General features: G+C 42.8%; 2 protein-coding genes across 2 annotated transcripts in view; one reads left to right on the top strand and one right to left on the bottom strand.

Moving 5' to 3' along the window:
- Positions 1 to 25887, bottom strand: part of LOC147874520 (kelch-like protein 10) — a 155557-nt gene that overhangs the window by 86992 nt on the left and 42678 nt on the right. The window lies entirely within an intron of this gene.
- Positions 6922 to 12943, top strand: LOC147874522 (uncharacterized). Its single transcript, XM_087344714.1, has 5 exons — positions 6922 to 7070; positions 7348 to 7517; positions 9716 to 9874; positions 10836 to 11028; positions 12544 to 12943. Exons 1-5 carry the CDS (start codon positions 6931 to 6933, stop codon positions 12770 to 12772), a joined length of 891 nt encoding a protein of 296 aa, XP_087200840.1. The 5' UTR covers positions 6922 to 6930; the 3' UTR covers positions 12773 to 12943.

Raw genomic sequence — 25887 nt, 5'->3', positions numbered from 1 at the left:
AAAGTCTGAAAAATCCCTAATTTGAAATTTAATGGAAATCCTTTCAGCTGTTCAGAGTTCCTTGCAAAACGACATCTACGACAAAGCATTTTTACAAATTCAGTGGTTGGTCATGTTTAAAGGCAATTTCACAATAAAGTAAACTTGTGTATGGCCTCTTCCTAAATTAGCCTACATATTATTTTATTTTTCCAGGCCTATTTACATTTGAAACTCGCTTTGTGTGCTCAGCTTCAGATTTAATTGAAGTATTATTGTTAATGTGAGTCCCGTGCCGTAGCCGCGCGGTCTGAGGCATCATGCTTCAGACCGGCGATACGGAATGCGCACTGGTTCGAGTCTCGGGGGACAGGAAATTTTCTCATGAGATTTTCGACCAGTGTATGGGACCGGTGCCAACCCAGCATCGTGAGGAAATTGGGGAGCTACAATGAGTAGCGTAATCCAGTCAGGAAAGCCAGCAATGGCTGGGGGTTCGTCGTGCTGACCACACGTCACCCTATATCTGGTTGGATGATCGTTCACCTTCGCTTAGGCATGTGAACGTGAGGCTTTGGCTCTCAGAGGGTTCTTACGCCATGGATTTAATTTTTAATTTAATTAATTTGTAAATTTGAGCATAATGACAATTATCAAAAATGGTTTCAAAAAGTGCAACCTTTTTATGCAGAGTGCTTTATAACAAACAATCGTCTCCTGAATTGTATGATTTTAATAGACAGACTAAAGAATTACTGTTTTTGCCACTGATGATAACCTCTTGAGGTCAAAACGCATTTGTCATTAGTGCCCTTGAAAGTGTAGACAATTTTGTTTGTATGCACGTTTTATATTCCAATACACCACACGGTATGCAAGGTTTTAGAGTGATTCTCATTGTATTTTTTAACTACCAACAATGTGTAAATATGGATCGACAACAATGGTTATGTTACCTAGGAAACTAATTGTTGCGTCATCTGTTTACTCGGCATTGTTGTGTTTCATTATCGCCGTCAACAATCCTCTTTCGTCACTGCGGAAAGAGCTGAGCTGTGAGTCGGTTGTAGAAAAAGTGCGTCGTAGAGTAGATAATTTTGTGCTGTTAAAATTGTTTTAGAACATCACAAGTTCTTTTCTTATATAAGAATTATTAAGAAATCTGTGATCTTTGCCCGTGGACGTCGTGGTCTCTTACAACTGAACAAAGTTTGAGGTAAGGGATTCCTAATTATTATTAATGTTCATCACATTTAATGTTTTCGTCGGCATTTGTGAACTCGTGTAAGAGAATTAAACTTTTTAACACAATTTCAAGTAACATTAGATTGACTTCTGTTTGTTCACGGCAACATTTATAATAAAAGAAATTTCAGTAGGCAATTAACATTTTACAATTTTAAAGGAATAAAAAGTTTTTCGTAGCCCAGAATCTTAATAAAAATATATGGGTGCTAAGAAGTGGGGTTTATATTCTGAACAATAATTACATTTCTTGATACATCGACATTATTAAAGCGTTTTAGGGAACTGAGAAGAAATTTTATTTCGGTTTTACAAGCCTAATTATCGACGAATCTCCCTATCATTATCAGCAGGTTAAATCCGGGGAATGCAAAGGATTTATGGGTGCAAAACGAGGTCTTTCACTTTGAGGGAGGAACATAGACTGAGGGTCTCTGACAAGGAAGATATTTGGACCCAAAATGAAGGTGGGACGGATAACAGAGAAAAGTGAATGACGAGGTCCTCACCCGATGTTGTTAGGAGGGTGAGCAGGGGAGGGGTGTTTACAAGTTATTGGGGAGACCTCGGCGTAGATGGGAGGATAACATTAATATGGACCTTATGGAGATGGGACTCGATGGAGCGAACTGGATGCAAGTGACTCGGGATAGACCCCGGTGGCGGGATTTTGTGAACATGGTGATGAACCTTCTGGTTCAGTAAAGAGAGTGGGCTGTTCTTTGACGAGCCGAGTACCAATCGACTTTTCATAGAATATCTTGTACATTGCAGTGTTTGAGTAGTGATCTACGCATGCGTTAGAACAAATTAGAGCTTTTGTGACTGTTCCCAACTGTAATTCTCGCGTTCATTTGATAAATTCAAAATACATTTTGTGCTCGTGGTTTATATAAATGTGTAACTTAGGCAGGAATGTCCTTAATCATGTAACCTCTTAAGCATTTGTAGTTCTACAGACAGAGAAGAACTCGAAAATTTTATGCTTATGAAAAGGTGTAGCCTTCTTTTTCCAAAATTTATTTAACTGTCTGGTTCAGCATCAAAGGTCACGCAAATTCTATGGCATATTCTTTTCCTAAATTTTTAAAATCAGTTCACCAGAGTAGAAGCATCTAAGACTTTATAGATTACATTGATATTTTTATACGTAATGTCTACGTAGTTTACACATAAGAAGTTTTCAATTGATGCGAGTAATGACAAACACGCGGCATGACTTAATATTGCCTAAATCAGTCACGTCTTCAGGGTGATTAAGCCAAGAAGAGTGAAATGGGCTGGGCATGTGGAGTGCACGGATGGGGGCGAGAGGTGTGCACCGCGTATTTTTGGAGAGCCTGAGGAGAAGAGGTCACTGGGGAGACCTAGACGTAGATGGGAGGATAATCTCAGGTGGGATCTATGGGAGATAGGAGTTGAAGGAGACTGGATTTTGTTGGCCCAGGACAGGGATCGGTGGAGGGCTTTGGATAATTCGGTGATGAACCTTCGGGTTTCATAAGCCATCTGGTTGGTTGGGTCCACTATTTGGGAAGCCTGAGGGGAAGAGACCGCTGGGGAGACCTAGACGTAGATGGGAGGACAATCTCAGGCGGGATCTACGGGAGATAGGAGTTGAAGGAGAATGGATTTTGTTGGCCCAGGACAGGGTCCGGTGGAGGGCTTTGGCTAATTCGGTGATGAACCTTCGGGTGATGTTCATTTGTCATTTGCTGTGACGCCAGCTTTACTCAAGAGAGCAGCCGAGTGCCGGGTCGGAGATTAAAGCCTCTGACTGAGGACTGGGCGAATTACAATGCGTTGACATTTTGTTATTAACGTCCCTGTAATTTAAATGTTCTGATTTAACTGCGTATGTTTTGATCGTCATTATGACCAGCAGATGACCTATTGCAGGGTCATAATTAAATCTGTCTTCCTCTCGAAATCCTTTTCTGTTTCTTTCTCTGCGGAATTCCTTGCTTCTCACATAATCCTCCCAACACCAAAATCAACATTCAGCCCCACATCCTTCTGCGTACAGCAAAACCTCTGTTAACCGAGCCTCGATTATCCGATTGCCGCATTTAAGCGACCGAATTTCAACCAGATCGGTTGCGATTGGATTCCACCAGCGAGAGTGTTTAAATCGAAGTCCACGCGATATAGTTCATTGATCTCACCTCACTCCAGATTTTGCTGATTATTACGAACACTTCTGGACATTTAGAGAACTGGTTATTATCGGGCAAAGACAAAAGACAACCCGCTGGTTCCCATAGACGCTGAACCTTCTTGTTCAGGACAACGTAGCAAGGAAATCAACTGACATCGGCAGAATCACACCAGAACCTCCAGTTCATGCGATGGACAGAATTACTGATGAATTAACTTTTTTAGTACAGGGACTCCCTCGAACAGCGCTCACGAGTGACTTTCGCCGTCGACTTGTGCGTGCGACTCGCCCGCATCATCCGCCGAGGTGGAGAATCTGTATTGAGTCTACTTATTTGTTCAATTCCATGACCACGTTCCCCTTTCCCCCGCTCGTCAGACCCGTGGTTCCCCCCATTTAGTCCGGTTAAACGAGGTTTCACGAGATTAACACACGCAGATACCAAAACGTCGTTTCGCCAAGGTTAAGGCCAGAATTAAAAATTCTTTTATTAAAGTCTCAGCGTTCATTGAGATCCATTACGCGATTAAGTTCAACTACAGCATTCCACCGTTAACTGCATTCAAACGTCCACTCAGCTCGAACAGGAAAATCATCCAACTGATAAATCACGTCTTCTGACGCAGCGTTCAACTTAACCAAAGTTCCTACCGCCATAAGAAGAGTGTCTTAGCTGCTCTAATAATTTCAAGCAGCTCCTACGATGAGCACTTAGCATGATAATCTTCAGCTGATTGACCACATAGGGACAACAGATATCCGAAAATTGTAGCAAGAAGATTTCGTTCCACATCCAAGAGTAAATTACCCCAGGGGCTTCAAACTCACAGACAGCTTGAACATCCTAATATTTTAAACGTAATCTCACGAAGCAGCCATATTCCTTCTTCCATTTAACAATGCGCTTTAACCCGAGAGGAAAAAAGTTTCTATCCAAGGTCAAATGCCCTGTGATTTCAGCCACTCGCCTCTTACGAATATTTGTGAAAAAATCGGACGGATTCACGAAAATGTTAACTGCTTCAAATGTCTTTACAACTTATCATTCGTATCTACTAGTTTCAAACACTTAAAGAGAACCACCTGATGATGACTAATTAAGGTCGAAACATGCAATGGCTCATAGTAGACATCGAGCCCATAACCGCACGCGGCTGTGTTGACGGGCCTTCCACCCAACCATCAACATGCAGAAGGTTGCGTCCCTTGGCACTCGAAGCAACTAATTGTCATAATTTTATTTCGATGCTACGTAATTTTGACGATTAATTAAAGTTATCGAATCAAAAAGAATGTGCATCTCGTACGGGAGAGACGAGAAATAAATTACAATTTTGAATGTAAATCAAAATGCAGCCATTACTGAAGGATTTAGATTTCGGTTGAAACACATTTCAATATTTTTCTCTAAGATCGATTTAACTTTGATTTCGCTTCTCTCCACAACCTGTGCATTTGTTAAGACCGTCGTTACATAAACCAAAAAAGTTGTTAGTGGAACCAAGGTTCCGGAGAATTTGTCGTAAATACGTCTATACGGAAAGGAAGTTTATATATTGGCTTTATTCTAAATATTTCCTTTATACCTGCTTTACAACTGATTAAGTTTTGAGTAAGACATTGCTTATTCAACTTCAATTAGTTACGATTAAAACGGGACTGTGTTAGCTGAATGTAATGTAAAGTAATGTAAGGTAAGTTAAGGTAAGGTAAGGTAATGTAATGTAAGGTAAGGTAATGTAATGTTTGATAGGTAATAATGCTAAGTAAACAGATGACGTTTCTAAGAAACATAACGAAGAAGTTACACTTTTCCGTTTCCCTTTTTCCTAACACTTTTTCGTAACACATTTTTGCCGAATGACACTGACCCTAAAATATAGATATATTTACGTCAAAAACATATTTTCTGTATATAGCATAGTTTATTTCGGTGAGTTCCCAACCAAATTATGTGTGAATTTCTTGTCTCCTCTACAATGGAACATGGAATCCCTTCCTAAATGTTCATAAGGTCCACATTGAACTGTTCAACAGGTGAAAAAGCACCCGTACGTAATGGAAAATGAGGCGTGCAGACCCGTGATTTCAGAGACGCTCGCGTTTCTGCACGACTCAGAAATGATGATGGAAGGAGACAAGGACTTCGTGACCCCAAGGATTGCCTACCCGCGAATCCCACAGGACATTCTGTTTGCTATTGGTGGGCGTCGCGACGGAGAGCCGTCAGATGTAATCGAAGCGTACGACGCACTTGCTGACCGGTGGACTGTGGTGAGTTGCACGAATTTCTACTCTTACCGTGCCTTGTTAAATGACGCCTCCGAGAAAACTACTTTTCCTCCTTTTTGTTTATTTGTACCAAGTAATCGTTTATTTAAGCTTAATTACAAGCAGCTCTTAGCCTCTTTACTTCGTTTTCGTTTATTTCCATTGCACTGAACACTTTTTTAAGAAAAGCTTCAAAGACATGAATTAAAAAGTGACAGTGGAACCACGGTTCCGGAGATTTTGACGTAAATACGTCTATACGGAAAGGAAGTTTATATATTGGCTTTATTCTAAATATTTCCTTTATACATTCTTTACAATTGAGCAAAGTTTGATTAAGACTTTGCTTATTTAACTTGAATTAGTTACGCTTAAGACGGGTCTGTGGTAGATGAATGTAATGTAATGTAAAGTAATGTAAGGTAATGTAATGTAAGGTAAGGTAAAGTATTGAAATGTAAGGTATGGTAATGTAATGTAATGTTTTATAGGTAACAACAAAGCCGAGTAAACAGATGACGTTTCCTAGGAAACATAACAAAGAAGTTACACTTTATCGTTTCCCTTTTTCGTTCCACATTTTTGCCGAATGGCCCTTCCTCATAGACGTATTTACGTCAAAAGAATAAATAAATAAATTACACACGTGCTAAGTCTCGTGTACAATGTAAGTTCTAATAGGAATCGACGAAGGATGTGAAGTTTTCCTTAAATACCGTTTACAAAAAGCGTCCTACTTCAACTGTCATGGCAACCTGTCTGCTGATTTTCGACATGAAACGAAGTCATTGTTGATCGTCAGTGGATTTCAACGTAATAAATGAAGCACTGATCAGTGTCGATGTCGGCGATCTGCGTGGTAACGCCTCGTGAATTAGAAGGTTCTGGGGTGGGGTCGGGGACGTACTGCCTCCATCTTTGCGTCGATAAAACCCAAAACACCAACATCTGTCCTTGCCATCGCACGAACCTGAAATGTCAGCTGTTGATCAGAAATTGATTCTACGTTTGTCTGTCGAACTTGACGAGAGCTTCTCTTCGGGTCTTTCTGTTTCCACCTTCGCTCCAAGTTAATTTCTCGCGGTCTTTGTCGAGTGCCTCCCTCCACGGTGTAGCAATTTCGGTCCACTGTTGGGGGTTGCACCTCTGCTCCGGTGGTTGGTCGCCTGAACTCTAATGTAAGGATTTTACTTCAATAGACCGAATGACCCAAAGAAACGTAAAGCCATAACCTGTACTTCCTGCAGGTGGAAGGGGTCGACGCGATCTTTCCTCGAATGGCCCATCGCACGGCAGTGGTCGGTTTCGACATTTACGTCATCGGTGGTTTTAACGGCAGGGATTCATTAGGCTCATGTTTCTGCTTCAACGCTGTTACGAAGACATGCCGCGAGGTGGCGCCTATGCATGTCCGAAGGTAAGATGCAGATCGGTAACTAAGGAACTCCTTGGAACAGATTGCTTCTTCAAAAGCTGATAGTCGTTGTCTTAGTCAAGATATAAATCTGGGCAGTGGATGTAAAATTGTACCACTCACATAAAGGAGGACTTTTGCGACAATTTTGGTTTTAAGAATGCGATTTGCTTGTTAATTCATTTGAATTATGATTTAACAATGGCGAGCGAACAATTGCGTTCAGCGAGAGGAAATGAATCTCCATCAGAAATAAATGAGAATACTTTTATCGTTTCAGATGGGGTTTAAGTGTGGCAGTTCTGCGAGGTGCAGTGTACGCCATCGGCGGTTTCTCTGGTAATGTTTATCACAGAACGGCTGAAAGATACGACTGCGAGACGGACCAGTGGTCTTTGATCGCTCCCATGAACACACGCCGATACAATGCAAGTGCAGCTGCACTGAATGGTACGTAAATCCTGTGAAACAGAAATTTGTGAATTAGTGCAGAAGGCGAGGCGTCTGTCTGTCTGTCCGCGTGTGACAACGCGCGAACGGTTGAAGGAATCGCGGGATCTGAGGTTCTCACGGTGTCTAGTATGAAGATGGCTGTCGATTGACTACTACCGACGTTTCAGACGAACTTTATGCCTTCATCTTCAAGGCATTCCTCTTCGCTCTTGAACTTAGTTGCAGTCATTCCATCGTCCCATATTCTTTTATTATTTCTTTCTTTTATCCATGCTACGTACTTCGTTATTTCACAGACTGCAAAGGCTTGAAGTTCTGAGTGCGTGATGGTTTCTTCGGCTCTTGTAAGATGTCTCTGTGCGTCGACTTCTGTCTTTTTAGTGTGCACTAGAAGTGAATGCAAACAACCATCAAACTATCAAATTGGCTCTCAAATAATGCAGATGTAATATGTTTTTCAGACAGTTAATAATCTCACGTAAATAGCGCATTGTACGAGGGTCGCTCATTAAGTAATGCCCCACATTTTTTTTCTCAGCCAATAATGAAGATAGAAAAGTGTACTTTTACATGCTTGAGATTTGATGTTTCCCGCGTTCGTGTACGGAGTTTCAAATGATTCCAACCGATAGCGGAGCTGTAGTGAACTGTTAAAATGGCGTCTGTGAACGACTCTCGTTACAAGCAACGAGCTGTAATTGAATTCCTTGTTGCTGAAAAAGAAACGGTGGTGAACATTCATAAACGTTTGTGTGCTGTGTATGGAAGCTGTGCAGTCGATAGGAGCACCGTTGGTCGCTGGGCTAAGAGAGTTAAAGCTTCAGGAAGTGAAGAAACCGAGCTCCGTGATCTGCCGCGCTCTGGGCGTCCTGCCACAGCCACCACTCCAGACATGTTGAACCGCGCGGATGCCATTATTCGTGAGGATCGGCGCATCACAACTCGACAATTGGCCCAACAGCTTTCAGTCAGCAATGGAAGTGTGATTGCAATTATAAGGGCTCTCGCATATTCGAAGGTGTGCGCAAGATGGGTTCCACGAAGTCTCACAGCAGACCACAGGATTCAAAGGAAAACGATTTCTTCTGAATTGTTGGAGCGTTTTGATGCTGAGGGAGAGGTCTTTCTGTCCCGGATCATTACAGGTGACGAAACCTGGATACACCACTTTGAGCCAGAGACAAAAAGGCAGTCAATGGAGTGGCATCATCCTCAATCACCGAGAAAGAAGAAATTCAAGACAACTCCCTCCGCCGGAAAAGTCATGATGACTGTCTTTTGGGACAGTGATGGGGTCATTCTTGTGGATGTGATGCCAAGAGGTGCGACCATCAATTCAGACGCGTACATCAGGACCCTGAAAACCCTCAAGAAGCGTTTTCGACGAGTTCGGCCTCACAAGCATCCAGCAGAAATTTTGCTCCTGCACGACAATGCACGCCCTCACACAAGTCTGAGAATCCGGGAAGAAATCACCAAATTGGGTTGGACGGTGCTACCCCATCCACCCTACAGTCCAGATCTGGCACCCTCCGACTTCCATCTCTTTGGGCCACTTAAAGATGCTATCCGCGGAACAAGATTTGAAGATGACGAGAGCGTGATTCAAGCAGTGAGGACATGGCTACGTGCACAGGACAAGAGCTGGTACCGGCAAGGCATGCATGCACTTGTTCCACGCTGGCGTAAAACCGTACAAGTTGATGGGGACTATGTGGAAAAATAGTATGTGTAAAGGAAACATTGATTTATATTGTCACCAAATTTCAGCCATCTTGAATAAATATATTCTGAGGAAAAAAATGTGGGGCATTACTTAATGAGCGACCCTCGTATTATAAATGTAGAGCACCTTTTAGCAGCTCGTACCGTACATCTCTGGTACTAAATTTAATAAAACTCTTTCACAGAAGATTTCCATTATGCATTTAAGCACTTTATGTTGTTTGTATTAAATTTTATGATTTAAACAATTTTCCTCCGACACGCCGATGGTCTGCTTTCGAAACAAAGAAACAGATGAACAAAGACGGCCGTGTCTGTGCAGTTTCTGTGACTCGAAGGGGGATTTATTAGATTTACAGATTTAAGTAGGGATTGTCCCATGTCTGTGCTCTGCATGGACCAGTTTTCACGCCTCTGCCTACACCAAATGTGAGTAGAGTTCGTGTCATATGGCTAATTTGTTTTTGCAGACAAAATGTACGTCGCTGGTGGATATGATGGTATGAATTATCTAAACTCGGTGGAAGTTTATGACCCGGACACCGACCAATGGACGTTCGTCGCACCAATGCATTCTCGACGTGACTATTTTACTTGCGTCGAGTTCCACGGCCTCCTGTACGCCCTAGGTGAGAACTCTGGACATTCTGAGCGATGCTCCTCTATCCTCCTGACAGAACTTGCTATTGTGAAATGTTATCATGGTTTTCTTTTAGTGACTGAGATTTTATGAACAGAATTTTTCTCCTGTCATTACAGAGTTTGTAAGTAATTATAACCCCGATTCGTGGTTTCGATTGCATTCTCCACAAAGAACACTTAACCAACTAACTAACTAACATTGTATAATCTCTCGTGGTATCCAAAGTAACGTATGCCCTATTTTTCACAGAGTCCCAGTTTTAAATTTAAATATTTTGTTTTTGCAGCAAGGAAATTTCAGTTTGCCGTTCTGTTATCCCCAAAAGGCCGGTGGTTTAAAGCAGTCCCTTCGCAGTTTTTGCTTTTCGTCACTTGTGTGTGTAACGCCATCTTGTGTTGATATTTAAGGCTACTTTCTCACGCAGTTTCATGAAGTAGACAAGAGATGTCAGTCGCAATTTCCTGATGCTACAAGTACGAAAATAAAATTGTGGCTGTTCCTGGTACTAAAACTGACAATGCAAGAGGGAATGAATTTTTGTTGTTGTATTTAATTCATTCGTTCCTTTTACGGAATAACAAATTTTAAGAGCGTAAAGACAGACGGAGTGTGAAGCATCGAAGTTACGGGAAATACAAACATCTAGAAATTTGTAATTGGTAATCTTGAAGAGAAGATACCACTTGTGACACATTGGCGTAAAAGGAAGGATAATATTAAAATGTTTTTAAGGATTTAGAATATGTGAGATGAGGTCAACTACCGACTTTTGTGAATAAGGTGATGGATCTTGTGGCTCCGTAAAAGCCACACATTTCGTGGCCATGTCTCGGAGTAATTCATTTGAAGAAGGGAACCGCTAAATGGGGTTAGGATAAGTTTCGTTTATCAGCTTTTTTTTATATCCTGTGACCTGTTACTGAATGTGTGTGTGTGTGTGTGTGCAGGAGGACAGAACAAGACATCATCCGAGCTCAGAACCGAAAGGTATGACGCTGCAGAAGACACGTGGACCGAGATCCCTGCCATGAACTTCTATGAATATCAATTAAACGCAGAAGTGATGGACGACACGATCTTCGTAATCGGTGGATGTTATAACGAGTGGGTCGCATATTTCGATGGCAAGGAAAATCAATGGTTTGTCTCTTTGTTTGTTTGATTCTTTGTTTGGTTGTTCAGGGCTGTATAATCACGAACTCTTACTTTCGAAAAGCTCTAGGAAGTGAATTATTTCCGGTCAATGTATCCGCGATCTTGTGGATGCAGCGCCTTATAGTGACCGACGTTTCAGAGGTTCTTACTGCTTACTCAGAGCCTCGAATAAGCGCGCGAAAAATGGATGGTTAAGGGTGTAGAATGAAAGGAGGCGGGGCGACGTTGCGGTCAAGCTGATTGGTTAAATCAGAGGGCTAATGACTAGGAAATGCTAATCAGACGTAAACTGTGACTGCATTAATAAGAAGCTCTTGGACTAAGTGTCTTTGATCAGTGGCACTCTCTTGGGCAGGAAGTGTCTGGCTTTAAGCACATTAGCATCGCCACAATCTTCGGCTGTCATCAAAGTGTTAGGCCAGTTTCAGGTTTAACGACGCCTATCCATCTCATGTTCCCATTTCTGATGGACGTTTATTTTAAAATGGCTGTCTCTTGGCGTGTTTGACCACGCAGTCTCCTGCCATCTGTTGATGGAGTGAGTAAGGAGCTCCAAAAACATCCCAGAAGACAAATTTATTCATACCTTTTTGTGCAAGAGCCAAAAATCCCAGAAAAATTCATTTAATTTTGATTTTTGTCTGTCTTACGTGTAGCAAAACTATTTTTGGTGGAACAAAATTGTGTTGAAAATATTTTGCTAAAAGAGGGAAATATTGTCATCGACGCATGTCTCAAACAAGACGTGCTTATCTCTCCAAAGAAAGTGTGTGGTTAAGTTCATTATTCTGACCGAAGTCAATGGCATAATGAAGTGTACCAAACGTCGCTAGCCAGAACACAAGTCATTTCACAGCCTTTTAAAATAGTGGTAACCTCTCCCTCCACTTTGATGTAATAAAATGTATTGCGTTATAACAGGACGTTGGCCGGTGTTCTGTGTGCATCTGAGCAAAAGAAAGATCACGTAGGAACTGTTCTGAAATATGGTGAGGCAATCGTGCATTGAATTCCGATTGGAGGAATGTTTGTTAAGGTTGTCAGGAAACAAAATACAAGCAACGACATTTCGGTGGAAGCTGTGCCCTTAGCTTCAAGCAGTTTCCCATTCTACCCAAAGACAGAGCCAGCCCATCAGACATGGACATTTTTAGGGCAAAACATTTTACGACTCCCAAAGATAATTCTTTTATACTTATTTTACACCGAAATCTCTGATATTTTAGAACCCCAAAAGTAAAAGTATATATATTTTTAAGAAAATGAATAATTTCTTTACATAATTGCACTGACATTCAAATTACATTTCTATTAAATTTGTATTAAATGAATTATTTATTGTAGAAGAGGCTTTCCTTCGTGAGTTACATCATCGCATGTAGAGCTACATATTTTCTGTAACTCTGTCCGCGAAATGTGGTAAAAATTGTCTTGAGTGTAGATAACACTGATGGTTGATGGAAGATTGTTTGTTTCCACTTTCAATATCTCAAATTGCAGGCAAAAGGCGGCAGACATGAATGTTCATAGATACGCAATGTCCACTTGTGTCGTCAAGGACTTACCGAATGCAGGCGATTACGCCTACAAACACAGAGACAAACTGATGGAGGAGAATCGTAAAAAAAGGAGGAGAAATGTAAAAGAAGAAGAAGAAGGAGAAGGAGGAGAAGAAGGAGGAGGAGGAGAAACGCTAAAAAGAAGGAGACGAAACGTAAAAGAATGTTAGATTCAAACCCAGTAGCTAGGCAGGCGCTGGTGTGGTTACAACGCTTCTTACTTCGGTGCGCGGAGAGGGTTAAAGGTTTTCTCACACAGTAACCGTTCTGAAATTTTCAATTGAATGCGGCGATCCGATTCGTCCCCCCAAAATCACCCCATGACGTCGGAAACGCTCCGAAAAGCCACATTCGAAATTCACTGGTCCAATCGCAGTGAGGTGTCTGTTCTAGGGCAAACGTCATTCCATATCTGGAAAGGCTTAAGTTTTCGCCTCGTAAACAACTTTTACGAGGCGAAAGCTTTGTGAGTGTCACGAAAGCTCTCGAGGAAAGACGATTGTTGCTACTCTCTTCCAATCCAACAAATTAACAAAGCCAAAATTCATAAAATCAATCACATTTGGAGGAAGTAAGGCGTTCCAAATATAATCTCTTCGCGCCTCCTTCGTTTGTATAAACCGGATTAACATGCCAAAGCCTGGTTTACCCTTTTCATCTCAAGTTTCAGCCCGTTCGGGACTCGAACTACGAACCTGGCCTGGCACAGGAAAATCAGTAGTTTGCAGTTGATTACAACCACGACGAACACATTAATGTTAATTACTTTCCTTACGAAAATTATGTAGAAAATTAGGAATTGGTGTAGGAGCTACAGAAAAATCAAATAAAGAGAAATATTGTTTGCGGCAAAGAAGGAAAAATTATTTCGCCTCGTTGTTTTCTGCTCAAGAAGTCTTATTGAAATTATTTATTTTACAGACGTTTAAATTTATCTAAAATATTACCATTCATCAATATACAGCAGTTTCTCTTTACGTCTTGTATTAAATGAATCCACTTGTGGCGACATGTTTCGAGTTACAAAATGTCATTATGAAGGCAAGAGACTGTGAATTTTGTATCGATTTCTGATCTACGTGTGATATTTAAAAAAAGTTGCAAATGTACGTTTGGCTGAGTTGCTCCAACATAACGGGTAATTGTGCCATGTGCCTGAGGAAGAACCAACTGTAATCGTCTAGCCATGAGGTCGAGCTCGGACTACGACCACCCATCAAGGATGAAGCAATGATTCCGTTTTCAATGCATTCACTCCCGCACATGTCGCGAAGGGTCACTGTCATCTGTCCTTTCGAAAAATCCACATCCAAGAAGTTCGAAACTTCTTTCAACTGGCCATTGCAGTATTTCACCCCTGGGAGGTCCGATCCCTATTAATTGGGTTTATGCAAAAGTAGGCATAAGTGACTTAGCGTCTCCACGCGATGTAAACTGTCAGAGTTGACCTCGGGTATCGAACCGACCAATCAGACTTAAATTTAAAATATTCCACCAATCACAAAACTAAGCGGGAAGTCCAACCAATGATGTTACAAAATCTCAGATTTCGGAATAAGTGGGAGAAAGTAATATATTTGAGACGCAGACGTCTTTTGAGAGGAGTCGGCAGTTGTCAGTATTTGCAAGTTGAAACGGTATCACGGACTCATCGGTGTATTACATTAACTTTGACCAATATCGCGCGGAGAATTTAAATAAGCAATCACCTGAAAATAAATAACTAAAGCCTCAGCTGAGGGATCTTTAATTAAATCCCGCAAACCCAGCATAAGAGTCTCATAAATCCGTTCATCGAACCCAATCCCACCTTGGCAACAATCTACAAAGAAGAAGGGAACGGTTTCACAACCTCTTCAAATGCCGTGAAGAAACAGGCGATGGTTTCAGTTAACAGATGTATTTATTTATTCACGGTATTTTGTACGGTACTTTTAAGTATTTTTATGAATGAGCACAAAATATTGCCACAAAATACACAAAACTAGGAACTTGATTTAAGTTAAGGTACTTACGGAGTAATGGAAAAATCTGACAGCTCTAATCAAACGGGGAATTCGAAATATCTTTAGGAGATAAAATCGAATACAGAATCAGCTTAACAGATCATAAGCCGGGCCTGAAAGAAGACTACGCCTTCTAACTGCCTGGTACCTGGACAATACCTCACCAGAATGCGCCACTAACCAGCACGTGGTTAACATAACACATCATTTATTCCCGCCCGAGTCCATTGTGTTACAAGACTGCAGATTCAGAAGAAGATACTTTCAAATTAAGGAACAAGCTACACTTTCCGTGCAATCTTTTAACTCTAAAAATAGGAGAGAGATGAGATATTTCTTTGCCACGAAGAAACGACGACAACCCCAACCGCCATCTGTTTCTACGATGTCACCAGAGATGGCAGTGCGAGCTGAGCGCGCTCATTTCAAATCGTGCCGTGATTCTCCCACCAACTCATTTCCCCTGTTGTTAGACACTGAGATTCTGATCGTTTATGACGGATATTGGAAGTAATTTTAAGCATTTGGTTCACCGCTTCACTTTGGCTGAATGTAAAAATATACGGAATATTCTAATTACTTGAAAAAGAAGAAATCAAAGCCCTTAGAATATTTTAAAGAAGGATGATTGGAATAATGCGTGGTCCCATAGACCACGTAAGAGAAGTAGAGATGAGGCTGAAGATGATTTGAAAATCATGGGAATAAGAAACTGGTATGAAGTGGCTAAGGACCATCGACCCTAGGGCTTGAATCGAAGAAGAATGTTGTCGAATGGCAAGAAGATTAAATGAATGAGTTTTAAAGGATGCGGATTGAACACATTGCCCGTCTAATATCATTGTGAAACAAGGATTTTTAGCAGTGTTCGAAACTCGGTTTAAAAATACGTTATACCATAATATACAAGAATTAATTTTAAACATTTACTAAAATAATATACTGACATCATCAGGTACATTTATGCATGAGGACACGGTCAGTCCAATTCCTTGTCAAACTTCCACAGCGTGTTATCGTTATGGGACAGGGAAAACCGCTGTTTCCTCAAATAACGACAAAGAAATGCTGAGACAATTTTTAATCCTCGTGTACACAACCGAGAGGTCTCTTAGATCCTTTTTACACGGTACAGCCAGAGTAGTAACCCTCCAAGTAATATATTAAGTCGTAAGGCGGTAAAATGATGACAAGTTCAATTACTCCGTTGTAATAAGGCTGATGAATTATCGATGTCAAAAGTTCTTTTCGAAATAAAAACTCTGTTTCCTTACTCGTCAAGGTTGGAATGGTTTATCAGCAAAGTTCGTGAAATTCATTAGTCCCTCCTTTTCTCGCTGCCTTACTTCTGGAGATTTCCCTGGGTGTATTTATTTATCTATTCACTTCTCTTCTTCTTCTTGTTCTAGTGAAAAAGTAAAGCCAGAACACGTGCCCCATTGCATCCCAGAGCGTCTGATAAAATCGGATGATTCTTTCACAAAAGAACTGAAGAGCAGTGACACGTGTCTCATCCTAAGGAAGTCAAGAAGTCAGAATAACAAAAAGCTGAGATCTTTTATCGCATCTACCATTTAAAAACAAGCCTCTGCAGCGTACGAAATGATCTGCAGTCCAGAAACAGCGGCGTTTAATGGGGCAGACGTCTCTTACACAGCGAATCCTATCTCAAAAATGGCCTTCTGGTAGAAGTTTGCCGATGAAGGCAACCAGTATTTCTGAAACGTCGGTAAACTTCTACAATAACCCAAAAGGCAGTTATAACTACAGATTTTATAGTCAAAGGTCGGCAGCAAGCCACAAACATTACGTTAGCGCGGAATGGACGCCGCTATCAAAACTCCAAACACCGAGATACGCCAGTCAATTAGTCATAATTAATTTAATGGAGCACAGCCCATCTTAAAAACCTAGCAGTCCGTCCACCTGCTTTCTCCGAGCTCTCGAGTTTCATTAAATTATTAGTAAGTTTCCCTTGAACTCTGACCTCGGCCAATTCATACCACAGTCTGTTTCTTTAAGACTCATTACTAAAACCGTTAGATATTTATAACTTATTATTAACAGTACGTTTGAGATAAGGTTGAAACATCAAAGATCAACTCACAGAACTTCAATATGGTAATTAGGTTGCAATATAATACCACGAAGTAAACAACGGACAAAGGATACCAGGCGAGTACGGAGAAATGTAATTACAGTTCCAACGCACGGTAATTTTTACGGAACATCTTTATTTTATTTAGTGTTCTGTCTGACGACAGGTCCATATGAACAGGATCCTTCCATCCTTTTCTCGGACTGGGACCTGTTCATATACGTTCTTGGCAGATGATCCAGAAGTGGTTTGCCATTGCCTTCTTCTGTGTGTGAATGGAGTAATTGTTGGGATGCCACGGAGGAAAACTCCGTGTTGCCTAGACCACGGCCTTGCCCAACACAAGTTATAAGTTTGTCCCACTATACGCCATGTAGGCGTTTGGGGGAAGAGGAGGTATAGCTCCTCTCTTCCTTGACCTCGGCACTAGATGGGGGTGAGTGGTCAGCATCACGCCCCGGCCAGCTTTACCCCCGGGAAAGGACCCCGGTATCCATTGTAGAGGAGGCTGGGTGGGCCCCAGAGCCGGTCTGGACGCAGAGGCTAGAGGAAAAATCCTCTGCCCCCGTCGGGGACCGAACCCCGGCCGTCCAGCCCGTAGCTAGTCACTATACTGACTGAGCTATCCCGGCTCATAACATCTACAAGTGTTTACCGAATTTAAACTTCTGTATTATTGCAGTGTCACTGAGTTTATATCTGAAAGACATGTTTAAACCATCAATCAGTCACTTCAGGATAAATTAATAAGGTTTTGTACACACGATACATTAACTACAGACCACGAGGAAACTCGATACTGGGCAGTTTACGTCACGATCATACAAGAATACGTATTTTGTGTGAAAACACACACACAATGAGAAACTGTAACGCAAACATGCTGGAAGTAGGATCACTTCGCTAAAATGGATATTAACGCATGAGCATGGTCACGGGGCAGAGAGGCTGCATCACCATTCTAAATATCAACTCAGTTAATGGACACATGAAACGATATATCATTGCTTAGACCTCTGAACCGCTGCGTCCACAGATAAAAAGCCAGCCAATCAGATGAACAGGGACGCATTACATTTCCTTTGTACCCAGACGACGCTCACAGCAGTTACACAACAAAATGCCTAATCGTCGTGGACTATAGGTACAGTCCCGTTATTTTATAGTGTCCCCTCGTTTTCGTGACAAAAAGGCTATTAACATAACAATAACAAAGTTCCACTCGTTGAAGACCTGACATGATTCATCCCCTACAGAGTCATCTTTGTTTGGCCTTTGATTGTTATCTTTAATTAATTCAAATAAATGAAAATTGGTTTAAAAATCTATACATTTACAAAAGAATCCAGATACTAAAAACCACACAGTAAGAAGAATTTTCCCCAGATATGTCATTTTAGGCTAGTCTCCCCTACCTCGCGAAACCCTTCTTTCTGTCTTACAAGATGTGGTCTCGGAAAAATAATAACAGGTCTGTGTGATTTATAAAAACATGGAATATCTTCAACAGCAAAGTCAGAAGAAGAAGAAGAAGAAGAAGAAAGGACTTCAAAACACCTTCAAATGTTTCAAGCCCCCTATACGCCAAACCCTTGCGCTGATATTGTCCTGTCCTTAGCATGAACTTCACAAATTCTTGACCTCCACGTGACATGAGAATCGTCATTCAGATACCTGCAGTTCGGCGGAAATATGAGTGTGGAAAAAATGAACTTGAAATAACCTTCAAATTTTTAAAGCCCGCTACACGGCAAATGTTTGTGTGGATATCGTCGTGACCTTAACAGGACCTTGACCTCCACGTGACATCAACGTGGTGTGAGTATGGTCCCTCAGATATTTTCAGTTCGGCAGAAACAAGCCTCAGAAAAAGTAATCTTCAAATGATCTTCAAAATTTTAAATGCCTATATACGGCAAACCCTGGGGAAGAAATTGCAGGGGCGCTGAGAGGACCTGTACCTGTCCGTGACCTCAATGTCACATGAGTATGGTCCTTCAGATAAACACAGTTCGGCGGAAACATCAGTGAGAAAAAATGACCTAGCAATTACCATAAAAAATTCAAAGAGTCGTGAGTGCGCGGGGTTAGCATCCTGAGTGAAGTCTGTCATAACACACATCGAACCATCTAACGCAAAATGTATTCATGAACCAGGACACACTCGCAGGGGAATTGTTTTGTACGAACGCCTCCGCTCGCATGAGGTTGGCCCCTCGTTCGAGAGGACTGTTAGTACGCCTGGTCGAATGAGTTCGCTATTGTATACCTATAATCTAATTACGGGAATCATAATAACCACATATAGCACATATATGATTAATTATAAGGTAGAATCAGTAAGTTACTAAATAAAATGTAGTAGTCATATTGTAGACCTTGTGTAGAAAGCGAGACTTTCCATTTCCGGCTGTTGTAGACAGGGGCGAAAGGAAGTCATTATGGTGTCTGCTCCAGATAAGTTTATTGAAAATGGTTCCAATTATATTCACAGATAGAGGAGGCCTGCCGAGGTCAAGACGCCCGAACTTTGACAGGGCAAAGGGTCGCGGTCCCCGGGGGTTTATCGTGCCCTCTAATTGGATCCAGAACCACGCCTTGGGACTACACGTTACAGCTTGCATGTAAGAAGCCGTCACTGATGTCACAAGGGCGATATCGAGATTTGCTTATAACCAGTGCATTTCGAAGACACATTGGACATTTCACGTTACTCGTCAGGGAGAAACTCTGCTGGTCTACGCATTTATCTATATACAGTCAACATTCTTTGTCATTCGACTGTACTCATCTGAATTATTAAATAAATCATTAATCGTCGAACGTCTTCTCGTCAGACTAGGCATTAACCTTTTAGGCTGTGTATTCAACCTACCATCGCCGACCATCATTCCTAGCCGCTCGGGAATATTGCACTCCTGCGGGACTGGCCAATCCCCCGGGATACAACAGGAGTGTGGTTTCACTGATGCAACCACACGGACCAGATGCTCTAAATAAAATATCACGTGGAGGTGAGTACAAAGCCTCACTTTATACATACATGGATGAATTTTCAGAGATCTGGGCAGATTGTGATGTCTGCGATATAAGTATCTAGGAGAGGTGTGAACTGATAAACAATCATGTGCCGGGGCAGAATGCGAAGGCCCATTCAGAATCCTTGACCGATTAGTCCCCCTCATGCTACCAGAGGACATTGCAATTCTTCGGCTACATCACAAGAAGACGGGATGATAATCTAGAAAAACTTTGGTTAGGGAGTAGTGAACGGAAGAACACCCAGGGGATGGGTTCAACAGGCAAAGGAGATCGCCCTGTTTCCTCTAAGGAAGATGATACGAGAGGCAGAAGATCGGAAATGATGGATGCAGCGGATGTGAGGTCACGATGCTCAGATGAGCAATACTGAGAGTGAGAGAGAGACCGCGGTCACCACATGAGCTTCAGGAGTGTAAAGGAATATAAGGAACATCAAAGAATTCAAAGACGCATTTTCGCTACAATATCGGAACGTCTCATGCCAATCTCAGATCCGTATTTATATTTATAAAGACCGGTGCATCAAGGAAATTGGAATGAGCTACGAGACCATTTGATGATATATGTCATCAAGGCTAAATAGATCATCCCATGACCGACAACGAAATCTTAGAAGCAATTCGACACCACTTTCCGATCCAGGGGCAAAGACCATCGGTCGTATCGCAACCGAGAAACACACCCGAAGCTGTAACATTTCTCAACAAAGTGGAGACGTTGGGTCACAGCCAATCGTCGTCAAGGCATGCTTCAGCACCATCGAACCCAGGACCCAGTTTCGACAACCGAAGCCACCGCTCCAATCAAGGTCAGGACAATAGACCCTGGTATTCAGGATGTGGACATCAAGAGAGGACGCGCTCAGCAACCAAAGACGTACAGAGGCACCACAGCCTAGGTCGATTGGTCACTCCCAAGGATAAAATGAAATCAAAAGCGAGACAATGAATGCAGTTCTTAAGGTTGGGTTTCAGGGTTAATTTGGGATCCTACTTCGTCTGTGATGTCCCCAGCACATCCGCTCTCTTTTACGGTCATTAGGTAATTGAATGAATTTCATACCAAGAGGCCGACTTGTCCAGCGAACTCATTCGACAATGCGTACTAACAGTACGTAGCGTTCCAAGAGGCGAGGTAGCCTAATAGTGTGATGATGATGATAAGAAGGAAGAGTGTCGACACTGGACAGTATTGTGTGTTGAAGGTATTGAACACGAGGAATCAGCATTGGGAGCTGAGTAAGCACGTGAGATTGGGGGTAGCAGAACCCGCCGTGCCGTATACCCGAGTGAATGGGGAATTTGTGTCCTGTAGCCACGGGACGGATGAGATTTTAGGGCCTAGAGTACAGGCGTTAAGTGGGCCGACTCCCACAGATGTTAGAAAAATTAAAGAGAAACTAGGTGAGAAACTGGGGCACTTGAAGCAGGAAGAAAGAGAGGTTCTTCGGCGAGTTATTAATGAGTATTTGGAGTTGTTTTGTAATGAGCCGAGTGGTGTGCTGCCGAGCACGACTAAGGGTTGCCCTGATATTAGGACGGGGAACGCCCTACCAATCAAAAAGAATCCTTACGCTTTAAGGGATGAAATGAAGCGCCAGCTGGATGAGATGTTGGCGAAGGGCCTAATCACTCCTTGCCTTGGGCTGCGCCTGTCATCCTGGTGCCGAGAAAGTCGCCTGACGGAACCCCCGAGGATTAAATGCTGTTACGGAAACACCCGTATACCCGATACCGGACATTAAAAGTAATCTCTCTCTTCACATTGTTGGACAGTGAGAATGCCTATTGGAATATCCCCATCAGGGATGAAGATAAGGACAAAACCGGCTTTGTGGCCCCTTTTGGTAGTGTTAGGCACGAAAATATGGCGTTCGGGCTCTCAGGGGCCCGCTCTACGTTTCAGCGGGTCATGGGTTTACGTGACATTGAGTGTCTTGTTTACTTAGATGATGTATTGCCGTTTAGCGAAACGATAGAGGACCATGTTAGGCGGATGCGGCTGGTATTCGATCGCGTAAGAGAAGCAAACTTTAAGCTAAATTTGGCCAAGTGTACGTTTGCTGTAGCAGAAGTGTCATACTTAGGGCACATAGTCAGTCAGAATGGTGTGGCACCGGACCCGGCCAAGGAAACTTCAATTAGGAAATTTCCCCAACCTAAGACTGTTAAGGATGTAAGAGCTTTTTTAGGCCTATCTGGATACTATCCAAAAAGGATGTGAAATTCGAATGGACCAGCATTCAGCAAGAGGCTTTTGACAGTCTTAAGCTGGCGCTGACCTCCGAACCAGTGTTAGCACACCCGCGTTTCGACCAACCCTTCATATTGAGCTGTGATGCGTCCAACTATGCGGTGTCCGCCATTTTAAGTCGGATTTTTAACGGAAGGGAACGCCCCATTAGTTTTGCCAGCAGAGTGTTGAACGCCGCGGAGCGAAATTATAGTACCACGCAGAAGGAGTTATTAGCAGTTGTCTTTGGCACAATGACCCATAGATGTTTTTTGTACGGTAGGAAGTTTAAGGTCGTGGCTGATCACTGTGAAGAATCATCAGTGCGCCCGTCTTACGAGGTGGGTGTTGAAATTAGGTGAATATGATTTCGAAATTGAGAATAAGGCGGGGAAGAAACACGTAAATACCGACTGCTCGACACGACATATTGCGACCCCTACTGCCGGGAGATTTTGAGAGCGGTAAGGACCGGAAAGGAGAAGGGCTTTGTGGTAACGGAGGATGGAATGTTATACGAAGGGCACGCACTAGTTGTACCCGATACATTAATATTACCGGTCATCCAAATGCATCACGATAAAGTATTCGCGGGTCACCCGGGAATAAAATGCACCCGAGACTTGCTTAGATTGCACTTTTCGTGGCCGACCCTGAACCGTGATGTAGAGCATTACGTTACGCAATGCGGTTCATGTGCAGAATTTAAGTCGGGAAGAAGCACGACGGCTCCGTTAGGAGAACTGCCCGAAACGTTTACCCCATTACAAATGACTTCAATTGACATTTGTGGGCCCTACGTGAGAACCAAGAAAGGTAATAAATATTTATTAACCTTCATAGATCATTTCAGTAGATACCCAGAAGCCGTTCCCATTCCACGGCGAGATGCGCCCACTGTGGCCCGTGCGTTAGTAACAGAGATATTTTCTAGACTAGGTTGTCCCCAGGTCCTTTCATCAGATCGAGGATCCAACTTCATGTCCGAGCTGTTTCGAGAGATGTGCAAGTTGTTAAACATTAAGAAAATTAATTCGACTGCCTTTAACCCACAAATGCAGGGCAAGGTAGAGAGATTTCATGCAGGACTCAATCAGACCATGAGTCATTACGTGAATAACTATGGGGATGACTGGGATGAATTTGTTAATTATGCTTTGATGGCTTATCGGGCCACCCCTCATTCGATTACAAAGTATAGCCCGTTTTACTTGTTACATGGGACGCAGATGCGTTTGCCTATGGAGGACGATTTGACAACTTCAAAATTTGTAACCAGGAAACCGGACTCGAACCTGGACCCGGTTCAAGGTCATATCGACACATTGGCTGAAAGGTTGTAGGAAGCCTATGATGTGGTGAGAGAAAATAATCAGATCGGACGGGAGAAGCAAAGGAAACAATACGACAAGGGAACGAAATTAGTGACCTTTCAACCTGGGGAAATGGTGTACCTGAAACAGATGAATAAGGGTAGACAAACCTGTCTGAAGTTTCGAACAAGGTGGAAGGGTCCTTATGAAGTGGTTCTAAGACTATCTGATTTGAACTATGTCGTGAGACTTCCTGAGGGGAGAGAAATTGTGGTAAACGTTAATAAAATGAAAGGATGTTATGGGAATCTAGGCTCAAGGCGGAAGGACCGCCCCCGCACTCCACCCCCAACTCATGTCATCGGTAGTGATTGTGAAGATACGGACTCAGATGGGTCAGGACGGGACCCCGAGTGGAAACTAAGCCAACATTATCGAACCCAGGTACAGGGCAGTCGCAGACCAGAGACAGACGAGAGGGACCGGGTAATCCCTAGGTATTCATTGCGGAGTAGGGATGCCCCGGAGCGACTAGAGTTAGAGAATGAGGTCCCCGCGGATGACACAGAGGGAGAGGCCGAAGTGGAACTCGACCCTGAGGGAGCAGAGCTCGACACCCCGCTCTGTCCATCTGTTGTTAGTGATGAAGTCACAGACTCACATGGGGAGGGCATTGACCTCCCCCGGTACAATTTACGACCACTCCCCGGAAGGAGATAAGTGGCAACGGCTTTTCCAGGTTTAAGCTGCCTTATCCCGTTCCTTCTCCACGTCAGTGGCATGTGAAACAGATGGCGCTTGGCCTCGTATGGTTCTTGGGACTGGGGAAAGATGGATTTGTGGTGTACCGTTATAACCAAAAATGACTACGCTTTTATTTTCTCGGTCGATTTCTTGCCACATAGTATCAAGTATATGGGAAGGTTATCTGCGAAAGCGACTCGCATATTCCACTCTTATTTTGCGTCATTTTGCGGAAATTCCGATTTACAACCAAACCGAGACCTCATTTTCACATGGCGCCCCTCCTAACCGATACGAAACAAACAGGTAACATACGATTACAACACAGCCACGACCAGGTGATAGGATATTCGAAAGAGTAGCGCTTCCGGCGAGTAAGATATCACGGGTTTGATCTCAGTTGTTGCCCATAATTTTAAAATAACAATCTGTGAAGGATATTTGGATATAGGAAGTACAAAATTAGGAGCGAGGGGAATTGCACAGGTCAGCTAGCACAGTGAGGTTAGTGAAACCTAAGAGACTCCGATGGGATGGACATGTGGAACGCTTGGAGGAGACAAGATTGCATTGTGATGGTAAATCCTCCGGGAAAACAACCACTGGGCGGGCCAAGGCGTAGATGGGAGAAATTTGATCGATTGGGAGAAGCCATAGATAGAGTAAACAGAAAATTAAACACTTGTGGAAGGCCGTTGCCCACACCAAGCGATGTTGCATTGAGCACCGTCGAAAGAGGGGCTTGATAAATTTTGGAGGCGAGATCCTCAAGTTTTGTTCGGGGTCGCAGCGGCAGAACATTTGCAAGGCATTCATAACATTATAAAGGGAACAAGAAGGCAAGATGGCGAAGCTGCTCGCTTCATACAAAACAAGTAACCTATTTAAAAAGGGTGGAGGATATCGCTTCACAGAATACCTTTGGACTAGCCACGGGAGCTCAAGTTATGACCTTGTGTAGGGGTATGCCCCCTACGCCACGTATTCAAAAATATTGAAACGATTTATACAAATCGAACCAGAGAATTTTTGCATGGCAGTCACCGAGAGCGGACACTAGTACTCACCCCTGACGACGTAAGACCTTTAATTATGTAAACATGGCTTAGCTACCATATTTGAAGCTACCCTTCCTTTCATTCACAAGGCACGACCTTGTTGTACAGTCTGCCCTCGTCCACTGTGGTCACCCGAACACGTAAAATAGATGGCACCTCTAAGAGTTCCAATAATGAATTAGGAGGGACTGGTGTCCTATATGATGACACGAACTGCCAGTTTTATTCTGAGGCCTTCATGTTGCAACCCATATCTGATGGATTAACGACCAGATTTCGCAGAACGACGAGCAGACAACTAGGACGCTTCCAGTTCAAGAGAGCGTCAAATTCAACCACAAGTTAGGAGCCAGTTGCATCAGGATCGTTACGACGGAAATTCGAAAGAAAGTCTGTCGTCGCCCTTCTTAAAATATTTACTATTGGCCGCAAATTTATCGCCCAGGATGTCACACTTGGATTTGGTTGATGCAACAGCCTTAAACAACCTTAAAAATTCATGCCTGGTGGGTGATAATACAAGAAAGAAATGAATCGAGGAGGGTTCTCCAGGAGGCCAATGCTCACGAAGGGCTGTAGAGCCAGAAGAAGAATCAAGGACAAGACATAATTTGTAATGGCTTAATAAAATCTTCTCATCATCATCGAAATCATCGCTGCAGCCAAAAAGGCGTTCTGGAGGAGCTCCAATGATGGTCCGAGTCACGTGGACAGGGACCAAGCTTTTGCCGGCGACAAAGTCGGTAACTCCATCCTATATAACCCCACTTTATTGAAGCCATGTCGCTTCAT

The sequence above is a fragment of the Zootermopsis nevadensis genome, unplaced genomic scaffold (genome assembly GCF_977971745.1).
Source record: "Zootermopsis nevadensis isolate Lab colony 2312 unplaced genomic scaffold, Znev_1.0 Znev_ptg000008l, whole genome shotgun sequence".
NCBI lineage: Eukaryota > Metazoa > Arthropoda > Insecta > Blattodea > Termopsidae > Zootermopsis > Zootermopsis nevadensis.
This window is presented reverse-complemented; position numbering and strand designations above follow the sequence as displayed.